The following is a 20,219-nucleotide window of genomic DNA, read 5'->3' as shown; positions in this document are numbered from 1 at the left end:
GAGGACTCATATGCATAAATACTATTCATCCTTGAAGTTGACTCTGCCCAGAATGGCAATGTGAATTCTGTCAGCTGTAAGATGCCATAGACCGGGGATCCCCAACCTTTTATATCTGTGAGTAACATTCACATGTAAAAAGAGTTGGGGAGCAACACAAGCATGAAAAATGCTCCTGAGTAGTGCAAAATAAGGGCTGTGATTGGCCATTTGGTAGCCCCCATGAACTGGCAGCCTACAGGAGGCTCTGTTTGACAGTACAAATGGTATTTACCAAGAATACAAAAATAAGCTCCTGCTTTGAGACCACCGGGAGCAACATACAAGGGCTGGTGGGGGGTGTTTGGGCCTCTGTGTACTTGGAATGCCAGGACCTTTTTTGAATTCCAGTCTAGACCTGCTCAGTGGATGGTGTCACGGGAACTGCTATATACTTCCACACCAGGAGAGAGACATCAGATGTTTATATTAGGATCCATTTATGGAATTATATGAGGGTCTCCTATATGAACTTTTCAGCAGTGGAATGACTAGGTATTGGGCCCCCTACACAAATCCAATGACAGGACAGAGCAGAGCAGTATGAAGGGGAAGGAAGGTGGGTAAGGTAAAAGTTAAGGTAAATTGCTCTGGCTCCCAATAAACTGGCTGACCTTATTAGCACAATAATTATTTTTACTATTTATATGAACTACTACTGCTGACTAGTTATTGGGTTCCGCAGCAAGAGCATAACTTGAAGATTAGACTCTCAGGTATAACGACTTTATATCGACTTTACTCATTCTGGAAACCTATAGTAGATGAGAAGGTATTTTCATACTGTGGTTATTATAATGTTCGGTTGTGTTACATGCCTTACTATAGATCATGGTACTTTGAAGAGGTGAGGTTTGAAGTTACATAAATGGAAAATAAGAACAATTATGAAAAAAAAGTAGAGGGGCTTTGAGATCGGTAGTGAGAAAATGGAGAATTCAATCAAGGGTAAACTCATGGATGGTGTTAGAAGTAATAGAAGGATCAGATATTGTGAACCGAGGATTATAAAGTGGCCCTTGGACCTGAGGATCGTTGGCTTCTTTACACAGTGCTGCCTTCACTGGGTGACCTGAACTAAAATCAGATTGCAAAGAGAACAAAAGGTCATGGCACCGGAGAAAAACAAAGTATTACAGAAAAGAACTGGAACGAGGTGGAAACTGCCTGAGATTGTCGAGTTATACAAAGTGGGCTATTATTGTTTGATAGGATCCAGAATGATTGGAAAATATGAGGTTCACTGTTTCTGCCATTAAGAGTGCAACTGTTATCTTGAACAAGTTAATTACCATAATAGCATAATGCATTTATTGGCACCCTATGGTTCAACCAAACAGTGAAGAGAGGTGTTATAAAACAAGAGTATGAACCTTTTGGTGTCTGTATATCAATATTGGCACATGAGAAGAGCTGGTGTGTTGTCCGGTTTTAATTGTCACCCGTTGCATAATTAGAGGCCCATGTGAAACCAGAGCTGGGCCTATTCCTTATGAACCCCCCAGTTCATTATCAGCACAGCTGCCAGAGCCTGGGCCTACCTGTCAACCCCCCAACCCGATATCAGCACTGCTGTTTCCTAATCCAAGACCCTCTATCAGACCATATCTTCTAATTCTAACCCCACATGCATTATTGCATTCTGGAGGACAAAGACCAACACACACACCAGCAGGGCAATGCAGGATCAGCCTGTCTTCTACCTTGTGGAGTAAATGGTGGCTCTTTCAGGGAGGAGAAATGAGATTGCTATCATAACACTCTGGGTGTGAGAAAGGCAAATGGGTATATGCTGACTCAGTGTGTTAATCTGGCTCATGGTGCCGAGATGTTCTACCTTCAATATGGGGTTCTGCTGACACCTATTGGTTTTAAACATGGAAATGTTTCCATGGATGAAAGTTTCATAATGTGAAGACATGAGGATGAAATTCACGGTTTGACTAATCGGATCCTTTTAGCAATGCTCATATATCTCACCCATTTCCCTCCTGCACCCCAAAGGCTGTCGTTTCTATGGTTCTCCCCATCTCTTTTCTCATTCTATTCTTCTCCTTTATGGATTTGTCAGGTTCTCAGAACTTCTCATATATATCATGAAAAACTGTTTAAATCAATACATGACCAGGTCCAAAGATCAATATTTTAAGGTATTGCACATCCTGACTGATCCTTTTTTTCTGATATCTGGGACTGGAGATCTTTATAGATAGATATAGAGCTGGATTTAAGAGGCATTACCTTACAAGTCACCTCTGATCATACATTGAAAGACCAAATCATTTCTGATACTTTCAGTCGGTCTTCATTGTCTTACATTTTTGTGTTTTTGAGTTAGCTTTTTTCCAAGTAGCTCACAAGTTTGGCATTTCAGCATCTATCTGGTTCCTAGATAAAAAATAATTATACAGTGCTACCCCAATGTCTATTTTTATATTGCTCTATAGGTACTTAGTGAACCAGACTTTCCTATCTTCTCCCTGCAGCTGCCAGAATGTGGGACTATTAATTCTGATGCTGGAATTCCTGGAATCTGGAGAAGTGATTGGATCTAATTAGGGCCATTTATCTGCTGCTGCTCCTTCTCAAAAAGGCTCATCACAGGCGGCGGGTGACAGGCCTTATTCTGCTCAGGGTCCATCCACCGGACCCTTCTGGTGACGTCAGTGATGGGCAGGTCGAGGGTGCGTTATGGTCAGATATGGTTTTGATGTTTCCGTACATCACTAGTAGACTGTAGTCTTCCAACTCCCATAAACCTTTATCACTTTGGCTCAGGACATGTCTTCCATTGCACTTTGCACTTTAATCTACAATCATTGCCCCAGGGGTTTCCTGTGATGCTCTAAACAAGTGCAAATTCTCTCTGCCCTTCTTTAAAACCAGCCCTGCTTAGTACTCAGAGGACTTTGATTGCATTTGGCTTAGGCACTTTACATCAAATACAGCGAGCCGCATGGGTCAACTTCCTTTAGTGGTGTAACGTTTGGGTCCCAGGCCTCCTTGCAAAATTGTTTTCTGGGACCCACACCGCAGTCGAAAAAACATGGGCAACCAGCCACACACAAAACAAAAATCACAAGTGACCCATGATTTCATGTATGTGGTGGGTCACCTGTGAACCCCCTCCACCCATGGGCCCCCTAAACAGAAGCAGCAGAGGGTTGTGCATGTATTTTAGCCCATTCAGTATAGTGTCTGCTTTATCTTAGGATAAAGCAGGAGGTAAGGGGTCATTATCCCATGGAATTCTATCTTTCTTGCTGAAATAACAAGGCCTGTTTGAACAGGTTTAATGGATAGCTAGAAGAGCTCAGTGTCCTACTGGGAGTAACGAGGTACAGTCACAGAGCAGGAGCACGATGGCCAGAAGACGTGTCCCTTTAGCTTTAGTTTGGACAGTTTGGCTGATTATTTTGCCACTAGGATCCACTAGACCAATTGAAGAAGAATCTGATAGTGTGGAATTTAGAGCTACCCCTTCCCCAGAGGTCAACGTCCCCCCAAATTTGGAACCCCGTGGCACAAAACCAGAAGGACCAGTCCAGATAGACACAGAACAATTTAAGTTGGCAGCGGTAAGTGCTCTTAACATTAAACATGTGCCACTTCTCTACTCAGACTTTTCCTTTTCTTGGGCGGATACTCATTACTCCCTCCTATTGCAGCACACAAGCTATTTGCCCCCATTGACTTGTCATATTATTTGTGTTTCTGCCAAACTCAGTGAGGAAACTGCAGGGCAGGTGACCAATTACTGCCATTGCGACTGAGCCCCCTGCTACTCCAGGTCCCCCAAAGGGAAGGTGGGGAACCACTGCATTAATAATACGAATATGGTCACTGTCTAACGTAAGCAATGTACTGGCACAGCACCCCCTGTCTTACAGAGGAAGAAAACAAAGTGAATTGCAAGTATATTAGGAAATACAGGTTTTGGTTTTCTGTTCTACACAGACCTTTAAGCAAATGACCGGCTAAAACACCCTTGGTATTAAAGCAGATGATTAAACATTCATAAATGTTTATATATATTTTGGATTTTGTACATGATATGGGATTGCCGAGAGCAAGTAGTTCCCCTCTCTTCTCTACCTGAGGCAGCTTGTACTCCATGTTATATGGAGTATATGTTATAAAACGTTTGTTTTGTTACCCTGTTCAGGCTTTAGCTCAGGCATTAATGGTGGTGTTATTTTGGGTACCATTAGGCTTAAGGACCCCATACAAGACCAATAAAAGCTGCTAACAGACTGAGTCGGCAGCTTATTGGCCCATGTGTGGGGCCATCCGACAGGCGTCCAAGATCGATATCTGGCCGAAAGTCAAACAGGGTAAAAAATCCTGTTGGATCACGGCCGCATCTGTTCGTTGATGTGTTCCCACGATCCAACCACCTGTATCGCCTCCATTGGGCCCACAATCAGATCAGCCCGATATCGCCCACCTCAATATGGCGACATCTCCAAACGAATGGATCTCCCAGTGTATGGCCACCTTTACATTTCATTGTATACGTTCATTGGGGTTGTTTGGTTTTCTCTGCCTCAGCCAAGCTTCCCTATCATTCTTATGTCTATATGCAGAGTAGGACTGGACAATTGGGGGCCCACCAGGTTCTAATCCACCGGGGCCCTCGCAGCGCATTCGATGTGAATTCGCGAACGCCAATGCGTGGTGCGCATGTATGAACGGTGGCGCGTATGTGCGCATGCGTGAACGCTACTCTGCCCCGCAATTTGTTTTTTTTTATGGGGCCAGCTGAACAGGGAGCGGTGTCCTGCCGGGCCAGTCCGACCCTGTCTATATGTAAAGATTTTATCATTTGGGCTGTTTTCCAAGTGAGTGGATCTATACCTGATCTGAGCCTTGGCCCCTTGCTAATAATATGCCAATAGTTGTGGGACCTCAGCCAATGGGATTTTCTCTCCATCTAATCAATATTGATCAATATACAATATAACAACTAATATCTCATGTGTGACGAGGATGGAATCACCAGACCTTTCCATGATTTTGACCATCTTTGTTGGTACAAAACCCCTTATCAGTTCTCAGGCATATAATTCCTGTAATTGAATGGCAAACCTTGCATTAGTGCTGAAGATGCCTAGTATGGCCATGGATCTTGTCGTGTTGTCGTTGCCAGATGTGTATTAATTATATGTACGGGTGTATTTATGTATTTTCTGGAAAGAAATACAGGCAAGAGATCCGTTATCCGGAAACCCGTTATACAGAAAGCCCTGAATTACGGAAAGGCTGTCTTCCATAGACTCAATTTTATCCAAAAAATCCAAATCAAGTGATTTCCTTTTTCTCTGTAATAATAAAACAGTAGCTTTTACTTGATCCAAACTAAGATATAATTAATCCTTATTGGAGGCAAAACCAGCCTATTGGGTTTATTTACTGTTTACATGATTTTCTAGTAGACATAAGGATTGAAGATCCAAATTACGGAAAGATCCCTTATCCAGAAACTCCCAGGACCTGAGCATTGTGGATAATGGGTCCCATACCTGTTCCAGCCTTCCCATTTATTATTATTATTATTATTAACATGTATTTATATAGCGCCAACATATTGCGTAGCACTGTAAAGTAACTGTGATTATAGAACTACATCACATGAATTACATACATAGAATATATGGAGTAACAAACATCACAATCAATACAGGTACAAAGAGGTGAGGAAGGCCCTATGCATAGGCATACAGTCTAAAGGGAAGGGAGTAATACACAAGGTGTGGGAGTGGGCAAGATCGAATTAAGTGGGTGAGAAATGTGGTATTGTATGTGGTGTTGCGTTTGGTAGTTAATCAGAGTGAGGGTAGGCTTCTCGAAAGAAGTGCGTTTTCAGAGATTTCTTGAAAGCAGAAAGGTTGGGAGAAAGTCGGACCTTCTTCCCTAGCAATTACATTTATTTTCTCTCGTCAGCACCTTTTTCCTCCAATCAATAAACTTTGCATTTATACCAGCTGCCAGTTTTTGCTGCCATAAGATGCAGCCGTCTGGGTCTGATATCATCCTGTTTGCTCTGCCAGATCCATTGTACCAGATGAACAGTAGCGTTCGTTGAGGGGGGCGGGCCCTGGTGCGTGACTTGCAGCCAGGCCCCGCCCCCCTCCGTACCGCCGCATTAGCCCGCATTTCTCAGTGGCGCACCCCCCCCCCGGTAGTTCCGCCACTGCAGATGAACCCCTGAGCTGGGAGTGTGTGCCATTACATTACAAGCATAATTATTGTTGCCACCTGGTGGGCAGCACAGGAACTACAAATTAAGATATTCAGTTCAGTGGGGGGGAGCTAAGAACTTGGATTTTGCTATTGATGTGATATTTTAAAATATTTTATTTGGTTTTTCCATGAGCAAGAGAAATCAACATGATGAAAATACCATGCAGACTCAGCGGATGTGCTGTAATTGGTACAATGGCATGTTATTTTCAAAAATGAATAACATTAATGGATAAAAACATAGAAAAGCCAACAAAAATTAACCAAGCCAGTGGATGTAAAGACAATCGAAAAGAAAGAAACAGCCCATTGTTTTCTGGAAAGTCGGATTACCCAGTAGTCATTCTAGGGATGCACTGAATCCAAAACAAGGAAGTAAAAAATGTTTTCGACTTCCCACCTCTAATTTGCATATGCAAATTAGGGTTCGGATTCGGTTGGGTATTCAGCCGAATCTTTTGCAAATGATTCAGGGGTTTGGCCGAATCCAAAAAAGTGGATTCGGTGCATCCCTAAGTCATTCATTTTACATTTGAAGGAACCGAGAAATTTGACCTTTGGTATTGGAGTCACAGATTATTGAACCACAACTCGCTGATAACTTAACCTTCCAAGAAAATAAACTTCCATAAAATGAAAGATTTAAAATTGGACTGTTGCACAGAGATGAGTATTCAAAGGATCAATTGCCCTTCCTTTTTTTATCACAAATCACCAGTTCCGTCATGATTTATAGATGAAATTCCAGTCAAAAGTGATCCTAGGGCTCATCTACTAAGGGGCAGATTTATCAAGGGTCGAAGTGAATTCGAGGGAAATTTCGAAGTAAAAAAATTTGAAATTCGAAGTCATTTTTTGGATACTTCAAACATCGAATAGAATACTACGACTTTAAATTTACTTCGAAGTAAAATATTTTGAATATTCGATAATTTAAGTACTGTCTGCCAAACTAAACCTGCCGAAGTGCAATGTTAGCCTATGGGGACCTTCTAGACCATTTTTCTAAGTCTTTACACATCGAAGTAAAATAGTTCGATCGTACGCTAAAATCGTTCGATTGGAACGATTTAATCGTTCGATTGAACGATTTTACTTCGATCGTTTGATGCCCAAATTCGGTGAAAAGTCCTTTGACTTCGATATTCGAAGTCGAAGTATTTTAATTCGATGGTCGAATTTCAAAGTATTTTTTACTTTGAAATTCGACCCTTGATAAATCTACCCCTAAGTGTTCGCTGCACATAAATTGCCAATTTATACTAACATTTTTCCAGAATTCCAATGTATTAGCAAGAGGCCTGCCCCGCCACGTACTGAGTGTCACACCTTGCGTGCAGTCGACCATTGCAAATTTGTATCTACTCTTGAAAATCACTTGCAGTTCCCAGCTCTGGTTTTCCTTGTTCCTGGAATGTGCAAATGACATCAGTTCTGGCTCACTGATTTGCTCAGTGTCGATAGCTGGATTAGTGTCCAATAGTGTAAGTAGGGTACATAAAGGGAACACACTCCTTGAGCCAAGTCTTCATTCCAGGGCTCATTTGTGCCCATTTCTTTATAGAATCCCAGGGCCTGTGTCTAGGCTGACAGTTTAAGAGGGCCAGCCCTCAGGTGCCTATATAAATGCTTCAAAACATTTTTCCTATTTCATGGTCATTCCCTATTTCTATGAGAACAAAGAAACTAAATAGATAGAATAATAGAATATAGTATGTAAAGAAAAGAGACTAGCAGAATAGAGGTTGAGTGAAGAGAGGAATTATAATAGTACTGAGAGTGGGCCCCTCATCTAAGGTCTTTTGGTGGGCCCCTGGTCTAAGATTTTTGGGTGGGCCCCTGGTGTCCCAGTCAGACACTGGTTACCCATTGATAAATGACCCCCATTAAATTCAGTGGCAGAGCTAAGGGGGTAACCCCCTCTTCCACAATTACAATTGCCACCTTGCAAGTAATTGACCAGCAAAGTCAGTAAATCACCAGCTAGGGCTGTGACCGGTGTTACAAATTTAATGTAGTTTTAATGTAGGTAAATTTGTAATACTGTAAAATTCCTTCTTTCCCTTACACTTTCCACTGCCGATCTCATATTCTAACCCCAGATATGCTCTGCCCCACCCATTTCCCTGCCCAATACCCACTCATTTTCCCAAACATTTTCCAGACCCATCCAACCTTTTCTGCCCCTATACGTCATAGCCCACTCTCACGTGCCATCACAGTTCACACACCCCAAACTCTTTGGGGGCCAGTATTTGGGGAAAATACCCTATCTGCAATTGTCATCTGTGCAGACTGTGTGCATCTATTCTAGGCCCATCCACTGCTGTCATTTTAATAACTCAGTGGAAGGCAAGGATTCCAAACTGTGGAGTCCAGGAGAAGTGGCGGGGGCTGAGCCTGAAGGTTCGTTTGGGGGAGATTTGGGGAGAATATTTTCTCTGCTAGATATTTCTGAAAGACCATTTGAAATGTCAATTAGAGTGAGATTTAGGGTGAACATGACTCCGATCCAATGTTTTTTCTGTACGTGTAGCCTTATAAAACATTTGGAGCTATTTCTAATTTCTCTTTGCTCCTTCAGGACTATCTGATAGAGTTCGGGTATCTCCCAGATGAGAACCTTACAGAATACTCTGTGCCCAACACTCCGTTTATCTCTGAAGATGAGCTGCCAGAGGAGTTTATCAGCGGCTTGGAGTGGTTCCAGAGACAGAATGGGCTGAAAGTGACTGGTAATATGTTCAAAAAATAATCTGCCTGAATAACTCCCATGCAGGGGTGTAACTGTACCTCAAGCAATTTGTATTTCTGGGTCCCACCATCACCCAAAGGGGTGGATGGCCCATGGGCGAAGTTGTGCAATGGGGAGTAGCCTTACCAGGCACCCTCTTCTCCTGCTCTTCCCCTGCAACCACAGGGTCTGCTACCAATGCTCTACTCTGAGTTTCCAAACGCTGAGGGCCTAAAAGTAGATTTTTCTGCTGTCTGTTCTCTTTAAATAAGTCCTAACTGAAAGAGGCAAATAGAGTACAGGAATGACCGTGCCTACAGACTATGTCCAGTTTTATGGATCCTGCTGCCATTCTATCACAGAAGTTGGAAGGGCATTGTGAGAATTGAGGATTGGCTGAAAAAGAACTGACTGCTGCAGCATTGTTTCATTGGTATAGGTATAGGATCTGTTATTTAGAATGCTCGGGACTTTGGGTTTCCGGATAACGGATCTTTCTGTAATTTGGATCTTCATACTTTAGGTCTAGTAGAAAATCATGTAAACATTAAATAAACCCAATAGGCTGGTTTTGCTTCCAATAAGGATTAAGTATATCGTAGTTTGGATCAACTACAAGATATGGTTTTATTATTACAGCGAACATTTTTAAAAATCTGGATTATTTGGTTAAAATGGAGTCTGTGGAAGACGGCTTTTCTGTAATTCGGAGCTTACTGGATAACGGGTTTTCAGTTAACGGGTAGTAGCTAAAAAGTCGTTAAAAAAGTTGAATGATTTTAACGTATGTTTGTTCCATCTCCAGGTAAATTAGACCCTGACACGGCTGAGGCGATGAAGCTTCCCCGCTGTGGGAAACACGAGCAACGCATGTCATACAATGTGGGCTCTAAGTGGAAGAAAGATACGCTGACCTACAAAATCCTTAATACAACAGCCCAGCTGCCTGAAAAGTTAGTCAAGGATGAGTTAAGCAAAGCCTTGAAGGTATGGTAGAAAGTTATATAAGTAATGGGAACTGTAATAAAGAATTTATCCCAAAGAAGCTACAGATGGAGCCGGTGTTATTATGATCTCTTCTATTGTAGTCTGCTTCGTCTTCATATGAGAAATGTAAATCAGATATTTTATTCTTTCTTTTATACATGTACTTCAGTTCTTCACTGTAATGCCCTAAATATAAGCTTAGGGGCAGATTTATTAAAATGTGACTTTACAGCTTAATACGTAAAAACTCACCCAAGTTCTATTCATTCCTATGAGATTTTTTAAAAGCATATTTATCTATTGGTGAGCTCCAACTTTCATCCATTGATAAATATGCTTCTAAAAATCCCATAGGAATGAATAGAACTTGGGTGAGTTTTTATGTATTTAGCGGTAAATTCACATTTTGATAAATCTGCCCATTAGTATTCATTACCACTCACTTCAAAAGTGCTAGATGCAAGCTCAGTGTCAGACTGGGGTGCTTGGGGCCCACTAGGGGCTGTCACACAATGGCTCACCACTCGCAGCCATGGCCCCCACCCCAGTCATGGATCCTTGACCCACCCCCACCTTACCATTGTGAACCCCCCATAGACACTACATACAAAGGGCAAGGTGCAAAGTACAAACAAATATGGAGCTTTGAGAGTTTTTTTTGCACTTTGAACCTGCTCCTAAGGTTGTATCTACATTTGTTTGCTAGATATTCCCATCCCATATGGGTACTAATATGGGTACTGATATCTAATCTATATGGCACTGTTTGGTTGCAGGTCTGGCAAGATGTATCTTCTCTAAAATTTGTAGAAGTTGGCATCAATGAAACAGCAGACATTGATATGTTCTTCGTCTCCGGCCTGCATAACGATGGCGCTAAAAATGCCTTTGATGGTCCTGGCCGTGTTTTGGGCCACGCGTTCATGCCTCCGTTCGGTAAAACGAAAAGGGACATTGATGGAGACCTTCATCTGGATAATGAGGAGAAATGGACAATTAATGAGAAGAAAGGTAGTTTACTAAATGTAGATTTCATAAAAGAATATTCTTCTTCATTACTACTGGGGTTAATAGTCTCCATTGACTGTAGGGGTTTACTTAGTAACATGGGCAAAGATTTAGCGGTGCCCTGAATGGTCAACAAGGGGCTTACTTTTAGAGTTACTATCCCATCGACATCTACCATCTCAACAGCACTGTCAGGATATGGCTACTGTTCTGTTTACATTGCACCCTAACTACATTTAATTAATTCTTAAAAATTGCATAGTGTGACTTTTACAAGGAGAGTACCCATTAATACCCACAATTAATCTGAATACTAAATGCAACCATTATGGTCATCTAGGAGGATTGTTTGTGAACCACATTTACTGGTCAACAGCAGATTGTTTACTAGTAGCTCATAAAGTTTAATTGCTGGCAATAGCACATTAAAGCACAGTGTGTTCATCTGGACAATATAACATTTTGAACCCATTGTTGTGGTTCCCCCACTGTCCTTCTTCCACAGTCAATTCACATATTGTCTAAGGTCTAAGGTGATCTATTAATTTTCATTCAAGAACCAATAAAACAAAGAAGGTCAAGTCATTTCAAGAAGGATTCTATGAGGGTTGACCATTGCTCCAAAAAGTAGAACTTGACTGAGATTTTATTCTATTAATTTAGATTTTGATCTCAAGGCAGATGAATGTGAGGGCTTTGTTATGGCTATCAGTAAAGCACCATACATTCAGCAATTGTGCCATGTTTATAGCAGCGACGCCAGGACAAAGTGTGGAAGCAGCGGTCTGTTGCACAAGAACGCAATGTATAGTACAGGGATTTAGAATGAAGTGGGCATTCATGATGTATTTGGACACCCTTCCAAATACATGTTGATTTTAAAATAAAATGAGGAGAAGCTTCTACCTAACAGTAACTGTTTTCTATAAGGTACTATGCTATTTTAATTAAATTTTTCCATCTCTACAATTTAGGGGTAAACCTTTTGCAGGCAGCTGCACATGAACTTGGACATGCTTTGGGGCTAGATCACTCAACTATACCAGGAGCTCTCATGGCCCCAACTTACAAAGGCTACAACCCCAAATTCCAGCTTCACCAGGATGATATTCAAGCCATCCAGGTTCTTTATGGCAAACCAAAGCTAAATCAGACCACAGCAACTAACACCACGGACATCAAGGCTGGAGATGTGAAAAAAGACCCAAAACCCACCACGAAACCCAAAGCAGAAGATAAGGATGCCAAAAAGCAATCAGTGGTGAAGATGTGTGGGGATCAACCAATTGATACATTTGTATCCACCAAGAATGGCTCCATCTATTTATTTAAAGGTAAATGACTATCATTTGTTATACTTTCACTTATCATTGGTTTGTTTTTCTCAGAAATATTCAACTTTATATTATTTATTCTAAAATATTCCCTGCTCAGTATACGCCTTCTCGAACTATTGCCAAACATATTTGCCCAGAGACCCCAGCAAAAGTAAGAACATAGCAACTTGGTGTGACAGCTAGGGTTCTTATATGGTCTTACTATCTGGGAGAAAAATCAAATCTACAAATATCAAGAATTCATGGGAAGGTCATGGGAAGTTGGGTAGTTGGTGTCAGGAGCGCCAGATGGCAGCTCCGTCTTCGGAGCCGTAGCCAAGATGACGGCGCCCATGGCTGCAACGTGGCTGGTGCGCGGACCCACAGGCATCTAAAATTCTAAATAATGGGTGCTATAATTATTACTCTTGTGATTTTTGGACTTTGAACTTGCCTGAACCTTGGACTTTGCCTGCATTCTACCTGCCTTGAACTTCTGCCTGAAAATAGACTTTGCTTACGCCTGCAGAGTAGGCAGAGTAGGGTGGGCAGAGTAGGCACATGCCTAGGACGCAAAGCTGGGGGGGTGCCAGGCACGTACCTGCTCTGTCGCCTACCCTATGTCCGGTCCCGTTTCTCCCCAGCCGCTGCTGTAATTTCTGTGCGTAAATGCGCTGCTGCGCATGTCCGCACAAGCACAGTTTCCATCTCTACCCGGTCACTGCTTGAATTCCTGTGAGTAAATCCGATTCTGCGCATGCACACACGAGCGCAGTTTTGCACATGCGCAATGGAACGTGCTGTGGCCAGCCAGGTTGCTGTGGCCAGCCAGGTTGCCTAGGGTGCCTGGCCGGATTAGCCCGGCTCTGGGTATGTGATGTCCCGTTTAAAGGGGAAATCGCTGGAATGGGCAACACCACTTTGGGAGAAGAATTCTCCGCTGACTTCGTTCCTGATTATTACCTGCCCCTCCATTCCAGTGGTGTTGGAATTACTATGGCTTCGTCTACACAATCCCTCCATTGATTGGGCCTCCAGTCAGATCTCTCGTTGGAGTCCTTATTGCCAGGAACATTGTTTACCTACTACTCTTCTCCACCATGTGACCATCTCGTTGTCTGAACTGCAATCCTTACCTGCAGTGTACAAAGATTTTGTGGACATCTTCTGAAAAGTCTGCAGAGACTCTCCCTCCTCATCGCTCTTACGACTGCCCCGTGGGACTTCTCTCCCATACCATGCCCCCTAGGGGGGGTACCTACCCCTTGTCTCCTGCCGAGACTTCTGAAATGAAGGAGTATATCCGAGGTAACCTACAGCATGGATTTATTAGTCCTCTTCTCCTGCCGGGGCGGGATTCTTCTTCGTGGAAAAGAAGGATGGCGGGTTGCGTCCCTGTATTGATAACAGGGGCCTCAATAAGATCACGGTGAAGAACCGATATCCGCTACCTCTCATCTCTAAGCTATTTGACCAACTCAGAGGGGCAAAGATTTTCACTAAATTGGACCGCTTAGGAGCTTACAACCTAATCCGCATCCGAGAGGGGGATGAATGGAAGACGGCATTCAACACCAGAGATGGGCACTATGAGAACCTGGTAATGCCCTTCGGCCTCTGCAATGCTCCCGCCATCTTCCTAGAATTTGTGAATGACATCTTCAGAGATCATCAGGAAAAATCTGTAGTCGAGTACTTGGATGACATTCTAATCTTCTCCAAAGATTTGAAAACTCACCGAACCCGGGTGAAAGAGGTTCTCTCCCATCTGAGGAAAAAATTCAATTTTTTCCAAGTTGGAGAAGTGTGTCTTTCGAAGTACCCAAAATTCCATTCCTGGGGTACATTTTCTCTTGTGAGTGGTTCGGATCCTTCCAAGGTTTCAGCAATCCAAGACTGGCCTCTCCCCATAAGTACCAAGGCCATCCAAAGATTTGTCGGTTTCTCTAACTATTACCGTCAATTTATCAAGAGATTCTCTTCCCGTATTGCTCCTGTCTTGGCTCTCATCCAGAAGGGAAGAAAACCTAATGCCTGGCCTCCTCATGCTCTGGAAGCCTTCCATTCCTTGAAAGATTTGTTTGCTTCGGCTCCTGTGCTTCCACATCCTGACCTTTTGCAACCCTTCTTTATTGAAGTAGATGCTTCTGACTTCAACATCTTGACCTTTTGCAACCCTTCTTTATTGAAGTAGGTGCTTCTGACGTCGAGCTGGTGCCATCATCTTTCAGAGACAAGTTGCTGATGGTAAACTTCACCCTTGTGCTTATTTCTCTAAAAATTTCTCTCCTGCTGAACAAAATTATGATGTGGGGAATCTTGAGCTTCTGGCAGTGAAACTTGCACTCGAGGAGTGGCGACATTTCCTGGAAGGAGCCTCTCATCCTGTGACCTTTTACACTGATCACAAAAACTTAGAGTTCATCCAGACTCTCAAGAGATTAAACCCCAGACAGGCTCGATGGGCACACTTCTTCACTCAATTTAAATTTGTCCTTACATATCGCCCAGGCTCCAGAAACCATAAGGCCTATGCCATTTGCCCTATCTCGAAGCATCCTCCCTGAGGGGCGCATCAGTGAAGATCACGAACCAATTGTTCCTCCCACAAAGATCATTGCATCCTTATTCCCACAACTGGCCAGCCAGATCCTATCTGTCCAATCGTCTGCTCCAGCTGATACCCCCATTGGTATGGTTTTGCAAACTTCCCTCTGCCATTGAACTCTCTCAGTTGTTCATTCAATACATCTTCCGACTCCAATGGGGCAGCTGAGAGAGTAAACCAAACGCTGGAACAATTCCCGAGAAGTCATGTATCCCTCTACCAGGATGATTGGGCCGATCTACTTCCCTGGGCGGAATTCGCTTACAGCAATGCTTGCCATTCCTCCACTGGAAGATCGCCCTTCTTGACCGTGTATGGACAACATCCTCAAGCTTTCCCTCAGGACTTCCTCTTGTCTGATGTTCCAGTTGCCGATAATCATGCAGCCCACATGTCGGCCATTTGGTCGGCTACCAAAACCAACTTAGAGAAAAGTTCCTTGTCCCACAAAAAGTATGCTGATCAAGGACAAAAGTCTTCTCCCTTATGTAAGGTTGAGGACAAAGTGTGGCTTTCTACGAGGAACATTCGTCTTAAGATTCCTTCCCGCAAATTGGGTCCAAAATTTGTTGGTCCATACTACATTGTGAAGATTGTTAATCCTGTGGCTGTAAGACTTCAGCTTCCCCCTGAGATGCGAATCCCTAATGTGTTCCATGTGTCTTTGGTGAAACCAGCCATCACTAATCGCTTCTCTTCTGAGCAAATGCCTCCCTCTTCTGTCACTGTGGATTGCCAACAGGGATACAAGGTAGAGAAGATTTTGGACTCAAGAATCTCCAGAGGGTCCCTTTAGTTCTTGATCCAGTGGAAAGGTTTTGGTCCTGAAAAGTGTTCCTGGATAAAGCAAAGTGACATCCATGCTCCCTGTTTGGTGCAGGAATTCTAAAGACAGTTTCCTAAGAAGCCTAGATATGGTGGTCCGGTGGCCCCCCTGGGGGAGGGGGTACAGTCAGGAGCGCCATCTTCGGCGCCAGGTCCAAGATGGTGGTGCCCATGTCTACAACGTGGATGTCAGCGCCAACGTTCTGGCGCCAGCACACAGACGCCAGCATGAAATGTCTTGATCACGCACAGGCATCACGTTTGGTGCCAAATTCTGAATAAAAGAGCGCAGAGGTCACAGGTTCAATGCCCGATTATAGGTAGCATTACCTCTGCATTCCTGGGTGCTATAATTATTGCTCTTGTGATTTTTGGACTTTGCCCTTGCCTGAACCTTGGATTTGCCTGCATTCTACCTGCCTTGAACATTTGCCTGGAAATTGACTTCGCTTACATCTGCTCCCTTTCTGGATACCGCAAACTTGGACTTGAACCCTAAAGCTTCCTCCTTGGTCCGCACTCCTCCCGCTGGGAGCTGATAGGCCCCCTGACAGTTGGTAACCATCATCCTAATGATCAAGACATTTCTTGTCTTGCATTGGCTATTCATTGAATCTATTATCCTAATTTGTCAGACTCACTTCCAAATCCGTTGATAGACCCCTTGGTTCCCATGCATGGTGGTAACCGCTATTGCTGAAGAATATAACCCTGAAATTGAGAACTTCTGCAGAGGGTTTCAAGTATCTGAACCTGTATTCTCAATATTTTCCATGTCCAGATAAGTGTATATCAGTGGCCAGGGCCGCCATCAGGGGGTCACAGGGGGTACTCCTGTACTGGGCCTAAAGGGGGCCTGGCTGTTCTGCACTTTTCGAGATAGCCAAGCCCCCTTTGAAAGCGCCAAAGCCGTGCTGCCTCTTTCTGAACTGCCAAAGTCCTGAACAGCCAAAGCCGCAAAAAGTCCCAAAGCCACAAAACAAGCTGATATTGAAGTCCCGAAGCCGCAAAAAGGCCAGAAGTCACTAAAAGAGCGAACTTGAAGTCTCGAAGCCGCGAAAAGACCCGAAGTCACGAAAAGAGCCGAAATTGAAGTCCCGAAGCCGCGAAAAGACCCGAAGTCACGAAAAGAGCCGAACTTGAAGTCCTGAAGCCATGAGTTCAATTCTACTGAACACCAATGTGTGTTTTTTTTATTTTTTTAAACTCCTAGCCACCAATGTATTATTTTAAAACTCTATAGGCCCCTACCACCAATGTTTTTTTTTAAAATATTTTCTGAGGCCCCATTTTTTTTGTAAATAAATTTTATGGGGGGCGTCAAAATGTTTTCTTACTTAAGGGGGGCCCTGGCCACCAATGATTTTTAAAAAACTTTTATGGGGGGCCTTGGCACCAATGTTTTCTTAACTTATAGGAGGACCCCTGACCATCAATGGCTTTTTATAACGTGTGTGTGGGGGGGTTTACTATTTTTTGAGCATATTTCTGTGTGGGGTGGGCGGGATCTGGGGTGGGGCTTGGGGGCTTTGGGGCCAGTGGCATCATATCACTGTCAAAAAAACTATATTGCATTAGGTACAATGTATATAGTGATGGCTGTGTCAGCATTAGAGATGCATATTATAGTGACCACTTGAGGATTGGGCTGTACACACCATTGTCTCTTCATTTCTCTGTATTGTTGGGTTCTATTACAAACAGCAGATTTTACAACTTTATCTTTTTACCTTTGTCATAGGTGAATACTTCTGGGAGATGAGTCACGGGAAGCTGCCATTAACAACCAAGAAGAAATACCCTCAGCTTATTTCAACAAAGTGGAAATCCTTGCCCTCTTCGATTGACGCAGCCATAAGAATGCAGAACCCAACTGCAGATCAGGATGGAAAGATCTTCTTCTTTAAGGTATTTTATGGAGAAGTGTTACTTATTTCACAGGATATTATTATGGCATGTCTTCAGCCATAACCTCAAGGAACAACTATTAATTCCAATAAAACTCAGGTTTTATGGTTTCCAAGGGAAGAAGTTACAAAGGTAAATTTTCTTGGAAAAGTAAAAACTGGGAAGAGAAAAATGTAAAACCAGGGTTCTGGTGTAGTTAGCAAGCAATGTACTTCACTTGATCCATTGATTTGGAATCACACACCTCAAAAACTTAACTATGTATGCAACATTTTTTGGTTAAAAAAAACATGACTTTGTTTACAGCTAAATAAGAGTGAGCAAAGATGACCAGCATTTTATTGAACTTAACAAGTCACGTGAGTGCTCTTCATTATTTCTTTTCTAGGGACGTAATTACTGGAAGTTTGACAATGGTCAAATGGAACCTGGATACCCAAAGTTGATCAGTGAAGGGTTCCCAGGTGTTCCAGACCATCTGGACGCTGCATTCACGCAACCTGCTATCATAGCAAAAGGAGGGAAAGTTATAAGAGAAGAGAGAATTTTCTTCATAAAAGGTAAGAGCTGGACATGGGGTAGTGATAAGTCGTGTTGCATTAGTATCTCAAAACCTAAACAAAACGTTACTAGTGATGTCACAAAGGTTCTTTCGCCTACCTCCCCAAAATCACCTAAACTCTTGAACTTTGCAGTACCCATGCACCTCACCACTGTAAAGAGCAACAGGTGGGGCCACATCAGGCAGCTGTGAGAGAGATGGATAAAGAAAAAGAAGAATTGTGGCATACATACTATAATTTGTAGACTGGACAACTGGTCCCCGTCCCACCCCTATTCAGGTGTCAGATTACAAATCTGTCAAAATTTAAAATATATAAAACTGGGGGGTACTTGTCTAAAAGAGAAGATGCCCATCCGAGGAAAAATACATTCAGTATGAGACCATCTATATCCTATCCAAGACAAGAAGATCTCATTGGTGGGCCCCCACAAAAATCTGTAATAGGACGACCCTTAATTTGGAGAACTTGACTATAATAACTCTGGAATTAAAGAAATAGGATGTGTTTATTGAAGTACAGTACACGAGGCCCAGTTTTTTTCCCTCAGAGGCCCCAAAACCTGTTATTTATTTCTTTGTGACCAGTTGGTCCCTTGACATCCTGAGGTTCAGGTGCATTTGCAACCCCTGTACCTCCTGCAGTTACACACCTATCTCAGTAGTAACTTCTTGATGCCACCCAAAAAGGTTCCAGACAATGCTCCCGCTCTGGTAGCATTAGCTGCACCTGTAAGGCAGATGGCAACTCAAAAAACCTGAGATGCTCATAGAATGTACCAATTACTACTGGAACATCCTATGTCTCCTTGGCTGCCATGATGGCACTTATTAGGGGAAATAAATCATTCTCCCAAGCTGTATGTGAGCATAAAACTATTTATGTGAAACACACGTCTATCCTATTTTGACGGCACTAGGCAATTCCAGTCCTTGCTCTATTTCGAGTCATTATAGGGCAATCATTAAATTCTTGGCCATCAGTTAAATACGTTGAAAGCAACATAATAATGTATAATATCAGCAGATGTTAACACAGTGTATTCTTTTTAGGGAAAAACTTTATTGTGTACAACCCTGGTACTGGGAATAGCACCAGTGCTCAGTCGTTGCAAGATGATTGGGTGGGAGTCAAGCTGCCAATCAGTGCAGCCCTCAGTCTGAAGAATGAGATGTTCCTCATCAGCAAGAAGAAGTTCCAGAAGGTCCTCATGCTGACTTATACCCAGGATCACGTGTACGGCAACATACACCAGCCCAAGAATCTAAATCAGTTGCTTCAATGCGAGTGAAGCTATGGAACTGTACAGATATTTGTAAATAATTGTAGCTTCCTAGTAGTCGTCCACTGACTGTAAGCTCTTCTCTAGTCTACTAATGACATTCAGCAGATTGTTTTAACTCCTTGATTATAACATTATATGTAAAATCTTATGAAACACTAAATACATACTGATTGTATGATTAACTCATTTATTTTATTTTGGGGGGGTTACTAAACTTAAAGGAATACTACCCCACACTCTTTTTTTTTAAGTATAAGCCCCCTTCACACAACTCACTGCCCCTCCCCAGGCGCAAATCTCCCAATATATTAAATCCATACCATAATTAGCAACTTCACATCCAGTGTCTTCTTCCCCAGAGAGTCATCGCTACACCCCACTGACCAAAAAGTTGGTTAGTGGGGTGTAGATCTCCTTTAACATAAAGTTTTTAGGATTTATATTCTTTTTTGGGATCTTTTTTGTGTGTACATTTATATAAATATTGTAAGCTTGCGGGATCCACACAGACACTTTCTTTCACTTTGAGGCAGTTTGATTACACACAGGGGTGGCCATTTCAGGATACAAAATCCAGGGGGTTGTGGAAGCACTCTTAAGGCTAAGTTAAAGTATATTAAATGGAAGTGCTACTTACAATGCACTTCCCTGGTCCCCTGTCTCATAAGCAATTCAGTATAAATGCAAGTGCATGTGTTTTACA

At 42.8% G+C, this 20,219-nt stretch overlaps 1 protein-coding gene across 1 annotated transcript; it reads left to right on the top strand.

Annotated features, from left to right (window-relative positions):
* The first annotated feature begins 3,313 nt into the window (after positions 1-3,313).
* Positions 3,314-19,698, top strand: LOC108699276 (matrix metalloproteinase-18-like). The gene is made up of 8 exons (XM_018231261.2): positions 3,314-3,617; positions 8,867-9,017; positions 9,822-10,003; positions 10,780-11,014; positions 11,986-12,345; positions 17,502-17,668; positions 18,057-18,228; positions 19,284-19,698. Exons 1-8 carry the CDS (start codon positions 3,402-3,404, stop codon positions 19,520-19,522), a joined length of 1,722 nt encoding a protein of 573 aa, XP_018086750.1. The 5' UTR covers positions 3,314-3,401; the 3' UTR covers positions 19,523-19,698.
* The last annotated feature ends 521 nt before the right edge of the window (positions 19,699-20,219 follow it).

Source organism: Xenopus laevis, chromosome 8L (assembly GCF_017654675.1).
Source record: "Xenopus laevis strain J_2021 chromosome 8L, Xenopus_laevis_v10.1, whole genome shotgun sequence".
NCBI lineage: Eukaryota > Metazoa > Chordata > Amphibia > Anura > Pipidae > Xenopus > Xenopus laevis.
Note: the sequence above shows the minus strand (reverse complement) of the source record. Positions and strands in the feature narration are given on the sequence as shown.